General features: G+C 38.3%; 1 protein-coding gene across 8 annotated transcripts in view; it reads right to left on the bottom strand.

Annotated features, from left to right (window-relative positions):
• The window catches only part of MECOM (MDS1 and EVI1 complex locus), a 543,943-nt gene that overhangs the window by 403,513 nt on the left and 128,417 nt on the right, over positions 1-12,013 (bottom strand). For 7 of the 8 annotated variants that reach the window (XM_059163536.1, XM_059163528.1, XM_059163529.1 and 4 more), the window contains exon 2: positions 3,455-3,553. The exons of the other annotated variant lie outside the window; for it this stretch is intronic. In XM_059163536.1, coding sequence (XP_059019519.1) covers positions 3,455-3,553 — 99 coding nt within the window. The remainder of the gene's footprint in view (positions 1-3,454; positions 3,554-12,013) is intronic. 8 annotated transcript variants of the gene reach the window in all.

Genomic DNA, 12,013 nt, shown 5'->3' with positions numbered 1-12,013 from the left:
AACCCTCTTTGTAAGAATATCTTACAAGTGTTCTTGTACTTGTGAAAATAAATATAACTTATTAACATTACATAGTATTTTTCCGCTGAAAGAGTTCAAAGCATTTTTCAAATGCCAATTTTGGTATCTACTTAAGGAGAAAAAAAAAGGCTGAAATTTTATAGACAAACTCTAGGAGGTGTCCCTTAAATAATTTAACTTCCTTCTTCCCAAAAGAATGCAGGCATCTCAAGATAAAACACAGATCAACAATAAAACTACTCAAGTTCAAGTCCAAAATTTGAGAAGTACAAAAAACAAAACAAAACAAAACAAAAACCCCATAACAAACAAACTTAATATGGCTACTACCATTTGAGCACTGAATTTAGAGTTCAGCTTCTTAAAAAATAAGGTGAAAAGAAAAAATATCTTAGATATAATTCTCATTATCCAAGAAGAGGGCTTTCTGTGGGTCGTAATTTAAGGAATTCTGAAAAGAGGTTCCTGGACGGCTCAGTCTTTTAAGCATCTGCCTTCAGCTCAGGTCAGGATCCCAGAGAGGGATGTTGAGATCCCTGCTCAGTGGGGAGTCTGCTACTACCTCTCCCTTTGCCTGTTCCCACTGCCTGCTCATGCTCTCTCTTGCTCTTGCTCACTCTCTCTCTCAAATAAATAAAGTCTTTAAAAAGGGGGGGGGGATTCAAAAACAGTGGGTTTCTCTTAAGACTATTTTACAGAAAATACATGGTTACTTTTCATGTGATGTTACTTAAACTTACCCTCAACAAAAACTAATGGAGTATCATTTTTAAAGTAATTTGTTTTCAGATGCAACTCTATTTTCCTTCTACATGGATATCTGATTTTTACACTAATGAATAGTATACTCGATTCCTTTCACCTCTTTTTCAAGATCTTGTCATCTATATATTCCAACAATTGAAACCCATCTTTTTTTAAGGTAACATCTATGAACCATTTCCTACATAAGGATCTCCTCACTGAGGATACGATTCTCAATGCCAGAACACAAGCAGGAGGCTCAGGAATCCAGACCAGGCTTGTCCAATTCCAGAACCAAGCTCTCAATCACTATGCCACAAATTCTCTTCTATCATCTGTTTACCATAAGGGGGTGCAACATTTTCATCTGTATTTCCAAAGTCAGGTAGGTAAGAATATCTTCCTAGAAAATTAATATTTTCCTTAGGTCAATTCTTTAAGGGTAGGCTCACAAAGGAAATCTGGACATTAGTTGCTTTTGATCAGATAAAGAAGCTGAAGTCATAACCTGAATTTTCTTTTAAACCTAAGCAACAACAGACAATAAATATTGCAATACATAGGTAAATGAAAAGGGTCTATATGGATGGTAGGAAGTTACATGCTTCATGGAATAAGTAATAGGAACTTTCTCTTCAGGTCACCAATCAACTCAAAGTCAGTTGAAAGTAAGCAACTGTCATCATGGATAATGTTCTAGATGAAACCAGTTAGTGGTCAAAACAAACACCTAAAATACCATGGACCATACTACAAAAACCCAGAAGTAATTATCACTCATCATTGCCCTGGCAGGAAGCTCCAGGGAGACCAAGGACTGAACAAGTAAAAGAACCACTATCGCCTCTTAAATCTTGGTCAACTATTTCCAGGTGAGCTATTTGGCATAGTGAGAAAATACAGCTCAGAAATCTTGCCCAGATGTTGTGTTTCAGCTGGAAATTACCAATAGTTGGGTTCCTGAACCTTTAGTTTCATGTATAAGGCAATGGATGTACCCAAGCATGCTAATGTTGCTACTACTTTTAGGCAGATTGTATCTCTGAGTTTTGTGAAGACTTACCCCATATGCACCGAAGCATGTAGACATTTATGGGGATGTGGGGAGAAAGATATTGCTAACTTGTCCCTGGACAGTTATCGAAAGGAGGGAGTGACTTCTAAGACTTATACAAATAAATTCTTTCTCTCTCTTCAATCAACCTAAAATACTCTCTGAACCCCAAAGTTTTTCAGAACTCTGTTAAAGAAGAAAATCTAGAGTTATTGTTATTTTCAAGACATTATAGTAGAAGAACACCTAAGCCATAAGTGATGGAAGCTGCTTCTCATAAAGACATTCCCAAAACAATTAGAACCCAATGTGAATCCAAGGATTTCCATACATGGATTCAGTCAGGCCCTATGCCTGATACTATAGATTCAACAACAACAACAGCAAACAAAATACCAAAATAGTCCTTGTCCTCAAGTTTACATTCCAACAGAGAATTAAGACACTGAACATCAAATCATACATAGCTATTTAATTAAAATTATCATAAGAAAACAACTGACAAGTGAGTCATGGTATCCTCCAATTTCATTGCAAGAAGCCTAGATTCCTAGGGGCAAGGAGGAGGAGACAGTAAGATGTCAGTTATCCAAAAGCAACCCCAAGAGAATGCTTTTAAAAATAAAGCTTAAAAGAATTTTTCCTGGGTTTCTGGACCTAACCTCCAATTCTGGCAACTGGATTCATTGTTGAGTCTGGTCACCAAGTTGAAATAGAAATCTGGGCCCATAAATTCAAATCCCTGGATATAGAAATACATATGTACTATATTTTACTCTCTACTGGTTTTTTTTTTCCCCTTACCAGCTTCACATTTAATAGACATCCTCAACTCTAGGAATGGCTCCATCTTAAACTTGACAGCCAGACTGACAAAATCGTGACTTTTTTCTGTTTCCTTGCCAAAATTAATAAAAAAAATTTTTTAATAAACACAAATACTTCTCTTAAGGTAGAATCAAGGCTCATCTTAAAAAGAAAAGTAGAAAAATGTTTGCCTAGTTTTTTTTAAAATAACTGCTATGAACTAACCTGAATTTTAAAATCATAGAATCCTGTTATGCTAGACTTTGCTTAAATCTTAGAATGTATCTCACCCAACCCTTCATTTTACAGATGAGAAAATGGATAACGTGCTCCTGATTTGTGAGGATCTCAATCACTTAATCCATGAAACACTGAATGTGAGACTTATCAAAGCCACATGAACTCTGACACAGAAGCACAGGAAGAATGGAAACCATCTAAACACACCAAACAGTGTGTGAAAGCACAGCTATGTAGAGTTGCAACCAAATTAACTGGTAAATCACTACTCTCCAATGTCAAGAATACAAAGTAGTTCTACACAGAAAACAGTATGGCTGTGATACCAAGTGAAACACCAGCTCAGTACTAGCTCTTGACAGATTCCACTTGTATGAAGAGCCCATCATAAGGAAAGATGGGGAAAGGAGGAGAAAACCAACATGGCTTCTTGCCCCCAACACCTCCTAAACTGGGTGAAAAAATCCAAGGCTACTTGGATTTTAAAAAGCAAAGTCTTGGGAAAACTCCTCTGCCCATTTTTTTTTCCCATTTTTTTCCCTGCCCATTTTTTTCCCTGAAGTGGACACTCATTTTTTGACTGCTCACCATCCATTTTCTGGCTTTCCAGGAACAGCTGCTGTCTCCTTCTCCCAATCATAGACCCATTGCTCCGATGAGGTGGACTCCATTCTCTTTCACACCAGACTACAAAAAAAAAGAGCATATGATCCAGGCCTAACCAATAGGATCATTTCATCCCTTGGCTGCAGCAGCTGGTTTAAGGTCAGGCATATGGCCCAAGCCAGGCCAAAGTCTGCATTCAGGACATTAATGGGGAACATTGGGAAAAAGAAGAGCTTTTCTTGCTACTGAGAGCTTCCTGGAATCACAGTAAGAAGGGAGATAACCTGAAAATGAAGCCAACATAGAGGAAAGCAAAAGAGAGATGGAAAGAGCCTGAACCACAGTGACATTGTTAAATCCCTGGTTTAGCACCTGCCCTCAATTTCTCAGTTACCTGCTCCAGCAAAATCTCTGCCTTTGTCTTTTAGTAAATTGAAATTCAATTTCTGTCTTTTGCAAACACGAGTGTCCAGATCAATAAACTCATCTCCCCAACCCTGTACTTTTCCCAACCTCCTCTTCCTTAGCCTTCCGCTACAGTGAAATGGGTACCATGGGGTCTGAGCTCTGATCCAGGGTCCACTGCTTCTCCAAGCAACAACCTTTCTAAGATTCAATTTCCTATAAAAGGAGGGTGGAGGCTACATTTTTCCAATCTAACAATGTTAAGAAAAATCTTACCTTGTAGGGTTTTGAGACCCAAGCCAGGTTGTTAATACAAAAGCACTCTGGTAAGCACATATGTTCTCAAACATAAAATGTCATTATTTGCTAAAAGTTCTAGAATTCTCTCATTCTTCATTTTGGTTCTTCTATCTTTCTTCTTCCATTTAGTTAAACAGGAACACGGGTCACTATCTAAAAGTTATGTATTTAGCAACTGGCCATTTCATAAAAATCTAAAATCCTAATTTTAAAAATAATCAAAAAAGTGTAGAAAAGTGGAAAGAATATGTGGTCTTGTGGCTTAGAAGTGCAGCAAGATGGCCTTCAAATCACAGCTGCAAAACCTATCTAAGTTGTGTGACTCTGGCCCAGATATTTAATCTCTCTGAGCTTCAGTTTACTCATATGTTCAACAGGGATAAAATCGCCTACCTTTCTGAACTGCTGTAACAAGCAAGGCATATATACAGAGTCTGGCAATGGATAAAGTTCCATAAATGGGAAGGATAATATGGGTCATTGTTATTTTTTATTGAATAAGCATCACAGAGACCATGGGGTTAAGTCTAAAATGTGGATGGGGCTAGAAGGATGAGACAGGGGACCAGAGATCCCTATGACAGGAAAGACTGGCGAAGGTCTAGGCTGGTTGGTTCTGGAGTCCTTGGGGGCAGACAGTCAAAAACAGCCGTATTACATCTTTGTCCATAACATATGTTTTGCCCACTGCCCTAACATTTCTTGAGACAATGTGCTTTGAAATCCTCAAGCTCAGTATATGTGTTTTGATTATTTTTGTATGCCTACCCCTTAAGAAGTACTTTGTGAATGCCCATTGTGATTTGAACATGATAATCTCTTGTTCTAAAGGAAGGAACGCCTGTACTTTTTGTTGTCCATTTCCAAGGATAAAAAAACCAAAGCCCATGAATATATAACTTTTCATTGGAAGAGAGACCTGGAAGCCCTCGTGTGAGTAAGCTGGTCACCCAAAATGTTCTCACACACCTCCAACTCTCTTAGTACTCCAGAGTATGCAGATTGATGCTCTGAGATGAGTGGTTCAGACTGGTGTAGCACTGGTATCACATAGAAGTTCGTTAGAGATGCAAATTTTCAGACACTTCCAGACCTACTGAATCAGAAACTCTCTGGGTGAGACCCAGGAATCTGGGGTTTAACAAGAGCTCAAGGGACTTAGGTACACGCTCAAGTTTGAAAACCACTGCTCCATATAGGACCTTAATATCTTTGCTTTATAAAAGTCATGTGAGTAAAAGTTTTAGCATTTCCATGTTGAAGGGCAAGTGGCAACCTAACTCAATTACACATTTCCATTTTCATTCTTCTCATGGCAAACTTATTAAAAAATATTTTCCAAAGAGATACAATGCAAAGATGAGTAAGATCAGTCTATGACCTTAATGAGCTTCAGTTTCTCTTCTTAAGGGACCAAAGGGTCAGCTGTAGATGGGGCCACCACATTCCACATGTCAGTCAGAACTTTAGATTGTCTTCTGGAGGGTATGTGGAGTTTGTAAAAATTCTGCATCTTAATTAGGCTTATTATTTACATTATGATAGACTGAGTAACATCTGTCTTGGTTTACAGGGAACAAACCTACTGCTCCAAAGTACAGTAGCCAATGTGGTCTAGGTGACCCCAGAAAAGCAAATTAGGTCCTTCTAAAATTTCCAGGCATCTTAGTCCTGGGCATTCGGAAATCACATGTGATCATATTGATGTGACTGCAAGGAAAAAAAGTATGGTAATAGTATAAAGTATAGATGTAGCTGGTAGAAACCATTGTGGCAGAAGAAATTTAAAAAGAAAACTTACGATAATGCAATCAATCTTCTTCAGATATGTGTGTCAACTACCTAGACTTGGCCAGATTTTATTAGTGCTCTGAAATAGTGAGTGTTCTCAGTAATTGAAGTACACAAAATACTTGTAAAGATCCTCTATTTAGTGCCAGATCCAGCATTTGAAGATTTAAATGTAAAGAACCCTGATTAGCTGCAAGACTTTTCCAGCATAAGAGATGTCAAGAGACAAGTATGACATCATATTATAGATAATTTTTTAAGTGGGCATCACTCTAAAAAATTAAAATTAAAATCAGCCTAGCTGAGCTCCTTTATCTTTTTTAAACAGATAATTAAAAACAAAATTTGATGGTGAGTATACTAAGTAGAAAGGACTCCAAAAGCAATCTGCCTTTCCAGACAGTCCCGGACAAAACCCCAGCAGGGACCACACAAACACCGGGGTGCTGGGTCTTGGAAAGTGCCTCTGTCCTCTAAAGAGAGGTCTTGTTCTTTCTCTAGATTTCACAACCTGGTTCTTACAGATTGGAGGAAAGATAATCCTCAGGAATGATCAGTGTAGAGCAATGGCATTCCAGGGAAAATTCACCATCAACACTCAGCACTGCAGGTAATTCCCCTCCCTCCCGAGGGAGACAATTTCCCTCGGGAGAGAAGGAAGAACCAGGCTCAATTTGCCCTTCTGCAGATCAGATACTGAGTTCTGTACTACAAATCTGCTTAACAGATGACCAAATACTTGCAGCTACCACACTGGGTGAAGTCCTTAGCCATTAATCTGGAAGCATGAAGGTCCTCTATGGACCCACTCCCAAGCTTCTTTAGTCTGTTATCTACACAAATATCTAAGAAAATATTCCAGCCAGAACACTTCAGGAAGATTACTAGGTTAGCAAAGAAAAATTCAGGGCCCCCAGGCAAATCTGAATCTGAGCTAAGCAACAAATATTATACGCACATTACAAATGTTTATACAAATACATACACGTTGTCTATCTGAAATTCAAATTTGACCAGGCATTCTGTATTTTATCTGGCAATCCAATCTCTAAAGCTATCTATGAGGAATTTCCATCTTAGAGCTAAATATTAGCTCAGGTGGAAAGGAATATGGGGACGCAGAATCTGAACTTTTTAACATGTACAGGGCCCTGCAGATTGTCCTGTGCTTACTTTACAATGTCTCTGTGAGGTAGGACCAAAGTCCTTAATCCTCCTTTATGAGTGTAGACTCTAAGTTAAAGCACTGCACACGGTTACAAAGCAAAGTCAAAGCACTGGGATTCAAATTAAGATCCTCTGGCATTTTTTTTGTAGAGGGTTCTGTCAATCACTACACTAAACAAACATAAGAGAAGGAAGAATTTAAGAGATTGGCTAGAAAGCACTGCTTTAGCAAGCAAAAATACCTGGCGCGAAGCATGGACACCCTTTTCTGTTTTCATGCCTAAGTAAGCAATCCTCTGTCTGTGTTCTTTATAGTCTGAGAGTGGCCATTAAGAAATGAAAGCGAGTTTAGATTTCACGGGCATGTTTGGATTTGACGACATTTTGCATTTCAAGAAACCAAGGTCAGCTCAACCCTTTTTGCTCTGGGACCCAGATACCACCATGATTTAAGCAAAGAACTATACTAGTGAATTTAAGGGTAAGTGCTGGAGTAATTGTTCCCTACCTCATGTGCCTCCTTTTGCCGAGGACTATATTTCTAAATCAAGTAAGGAGAGCTGTGTTGCACTCTGCAAAATACTAGCAACTTCTGAAATGAGGTCGAATTTGTCCTTGTGAATACGCGTAAAGAATAAAAAACTAAGTATTGCCAGAAAATGTTAAACTCTCCCACATTAGGTCCCTCTTGTATGTGCCTTATCTTCTAACTTCAAGTAAAGCAACGGTCATAAGAACTCTTGTCAGAAAATTACAGAAAACTGAACCTCATACCTCTTGTTAAAAAAAAAAAAAAAAAAGACATTTATGGAATTAATCTACCACTGCTAAGACATTCCCAATTCAAATCTTTCTCAATTCTACCACAAAATCAAATGCTCAGCCACATTTACCATGTCAAAAGAAATTAGTTGAGTTTCTAATATCACAGAACCAAACTAATATTTCTCATGTGTTTATTCATTTTTAGAAGCTGTGTGAGGAGTAACAATTGCCTGTGACAACTGTCTGTGAAGAATATTGTCAGAAATTCCAAACTGCCCCAGCACTGTGGCAGGAAAGTCCAGAGATTATTATTGGGTAATGACATTGGAAATAAAAAAGTATATAGTATTACAGTATTGAGCTATTAGAGTAGGGAATCAATTCAAGGAGACAAGCAAAATTTATATACTTTATTGATTTTAAATTTTACATGCTCTGCTATATGAGTAAATCTTTTGTAGTAATTCTAAAGCTTTGAAACATTGTAAATAACAAGGACTGTGGGGAGTTCACAACAGCCATTTCTTCATAGGGAAAGTATATAGCCTTTAATGCATATTAGAAGAAATTGGGGTAATGAAATACCTTAAGGTTAACTTAAGTCAGGGCTAGTGTAGGGTTTTTTTGGTCTCCAAAGAGTAAGCCTGTATCAGGTAGTGAAGTAATTCCAGGTAGCATTGTACTTAAGGAAAAGCGTAATTAAATTGATCCTATTGTATTACATAAATCCAACATATCCTGTGTAAACTCAGGAACAGGTGGCTTTTTGTAAAAAGTATCTGGCTATTAACCAACTGAAGTAAAAAGTTTCTCACACAAAAACAAATACACAGGAGGAAAACCTTGAAACAATGGTTGAGTCAGGATTCTATAATCAAAAAGCAAATCATATACAAAATCACTCCTACAGGCTTCGATGTACCTGAATCCAGAGTCTGACACGGACAGTGGGTGAGCCTGTTTCCAGACAGGCATTTGAGTAAGCCAGTCAGGTTCCTAAAGCCTGCCACCTTTATTAAAAATAATTGCAGGCTGGGTAATTTGTAATTTTCAATCATATATGTAATATAGAAAATGACAGACATGGGGGGAGTTTTATATTTTTATTGCAGCGAGCCTGACTGACACTTCAGAAAATGTTTTGACACATTCAAGTGTGAGTAACAAATCTGTCCACTGATTCATAAGCCACATGTTTACTTAAAGAAGCCTACCCCAATAAATGGGGATCAAAATCCCAAGTGTTTAAGTCCATAAAATTCCCTACGGTGAACTAGTACCAACAGAATATATTCCGACCTTCTTAAGGTGAGTGAAGATTTTCAGAAAAATATATCCTGCTTATATCATTTTCTAAATCCATACGCTTTTTTTTTTTAATTTTGAGAAGCCACATGTGCACCTTTCCTAGATTCAGACTTGTGTGAATATAAAAGTGAGGGCAGTAATCAAGTAACTAAAGCCAAGTCACTTTGTGCAATTCTGACTTCTGTTAACTCAGATTACATCCAGTATACTCATTCAGAAGCTCTACTAGCTAGAAGTTTGATTTTTTTTTTCTTTGTGGCACTCCTCACCCACATACAAAGCCAAAGAAAATCATGATTCTTCACCTAAAGGAAATGATGGTGATTCTAAAACACAGCAGATTCAGATGAAAGAAAAGAGTCTTCATATTTATTTAAAAGGGACAAGAGTTCTGCACGTCTTAAGGCTTCTAGAGTGAGCTACTGAGAATGGAAATCAAAATCCTTGAAACGATTAACACTTAAAGGTTCGGCAATGAGTCATTACAGTGTCTTAAAATGGGAAACCTTCTCAAAACCAAGTATTTCTAACCAACCTGCCAGGATAGGCAACCTCTGTGTGCTAGAGAGAGGGAAGGGGCACTCCTGTGGGGCGGGAAGAGTGAGAATTGTAGGGGAGAAAAGGAAAGGAAAGAAATCTAACTCAAGGACCTTGAAAAGTTAATTTGGAAACTTTTGTTAGTAACTTTGGACTTCACTAAACTCCATGCATCACTATAGCAGCATGATCTCAACAGTTTGAAAGGTATTTGTCATCAGCGAAAGAAAAACATTATTTTTAAAGGAGTAAAAAGATTGATGCATCACTGTGGACCACTTAAGCCCCACGCAGTTTCAGTCTTTAGTATTAATCTAAACGTGATGGCTTTTGCATACGGCGCATAATTAAACATTTTCTTTTCAGAGCTTTATAGAATCCCCATATGTTTTTAATGGCATCATCTTAATGTTTTTCTTAATAATTCTGGCAGCCTGCTTCTGAATCTTTGAGCTTGTTTTTTGTTCCTAATATCTTTTCTACAGAGGCCACATTGTGTCAGAGACTGAATAAAGCTCCGAGTGCCACATTGTCAAGGAAGACACAGACACAACACTCAGACTCACACACACTCATGCACTGCTCTCTCCTGTCCCCTCACGTGTGGGCAGCACTGCCGCCAGCACAGGGCAAAGATGTGTGAGAGAGGGCAAGGAAAGAGCTCAGGGCTCTGGACCGCAGCCTTACTCCCCCGGGGAGCGTAGTCCCTTTCTCTTCCCCTGCAGGTCTCTGCTAGCTTGTGTCATGTGTCTGCCTATCCTTTGGCGTGTCTGTCTGTCCATGCATGTCCAGTGTACATATTTAGGTGTCTATATACCAATGGGGCAGCAGCACCAAATGGTCTGCTCAACACAGTGGCTGGACATACCCTAACTTGTTGCCTCCGTGCCTTCCGCCTCGTACAAACAAGACTTTCTCCTTTTGAGCAGCAGTTCCTTTTTTTGAACCAAACCCCTTGAGACACGACCCATAAAACTGAAATAATGAAAGGTTCGCCATTTGGCTTAGTCAGCCACATTTTGAGCTATAAATTAGAATTACTTCCATTTCAGGTGGTATAAATGCAGCCCGGTGATCAGGCAAACATCCAGGAGGACATCAGGATACAATAATAATCTTGATTATAATATCCATGTCTACCCAGGACTAGTGCCCATGGCCTCAAACAGAGTCTGTAAGAGCTTCTACTTGAAGAATAAGTAATTCAAAAAGCAGAATGTACACCATGGTTGTTCAAACGTAGCCTTGAATTTGCTTCATCCCAACATAAATTTAAATTCTGTAAACTGACAAAGACAATAAATAACTCACATTCGAATCGCAAGTCTCCTTTAGATTAAGTGTTTGAACTCAAATCCAAGCTTCAAATGGTAATTTTTTTTAAGTGTTCTTACACTCTTTCCATATTTGTCATCTTGAAATCTAATGATGTGATAAACAAAATGGAAATGGTAACCAAAACGGCTTCCTTATGCGATTTTCCTCATTGAACTTCATTTATTTACAGATGGCCAAGTGGCTAGGAGGGCATTTGAAGCTGTCCTATTATTAAGAACTGAGCTTTATCAAAAATTTCAAAGACCTGGTTTGTATTTCGGAATTCCACAGACGATGTGCCTTAAATAGAAACAACCACCCTGGAAAGTCTTAGAACATATGCAGGCCAACAGGGACAGAAACAAATTGCCCAGGAATAGGAATGCTCTTGCTCTCACTGGTACTTTCTAGCATTTGCTGTTGAAACTTGACTGACACAAGATAATCTTTAGTAGTCTCTCTTTTTTGGTTTCAGGTAAACAAAAGTAATTTTAAAAAAAGAATGCAAACCTTAATTTTTCTTCCATCTAAATTGCTATAGGTGAATTTATAACATGGTAAATTCAATAAAAAAGAAGACTCTGAAAATGAAGTGACTGAATAAAAATAAAAAGGTTTAAAAAGAATGAGTGGCCTTTCCTCCTTATCCAGACACCATTTCAGAGGCTCATTTCCTAGTCCTGGTCAAAAGGAGGAGCTGCTGGAGAATTGGAACCACGGGATCTAGCCAGCTCATGGTCCTAGAAGCTGTCATATTAAGTCTCCATTGAGGCATTCACACAACTGTGCAACCCTGGTTAAAATCAAAAAGATACTTCTTAAAAGGCTGCAAGTCACAAACACCAGCAGGACAATGACAGTTCCAGCTAAAATGTGATTAAGGGACTTTCCCTATCCTTTCAGAGCAAAGTAGCTTGGTGGTGTCTCCACATTTGAAACAACACTCCCCTC

This window comes from Mustela lutreola, chromosome 2 (genome assembly GCF_030435805.1).
Source record: "Mustela lutreola isolate mMusLut2 chromosome 2, mMusLut2.pri, whole genome shotgun sequence".
Lineage (NCBI taxonomy): Eukaryota > Metazoa > Chordata > Mammalia > Carnivora > Mustelidae > Mustela > Mustela lutreola.
This window is presented reverse-complemented; position numbering and strand designations above follow the sequence as displayed.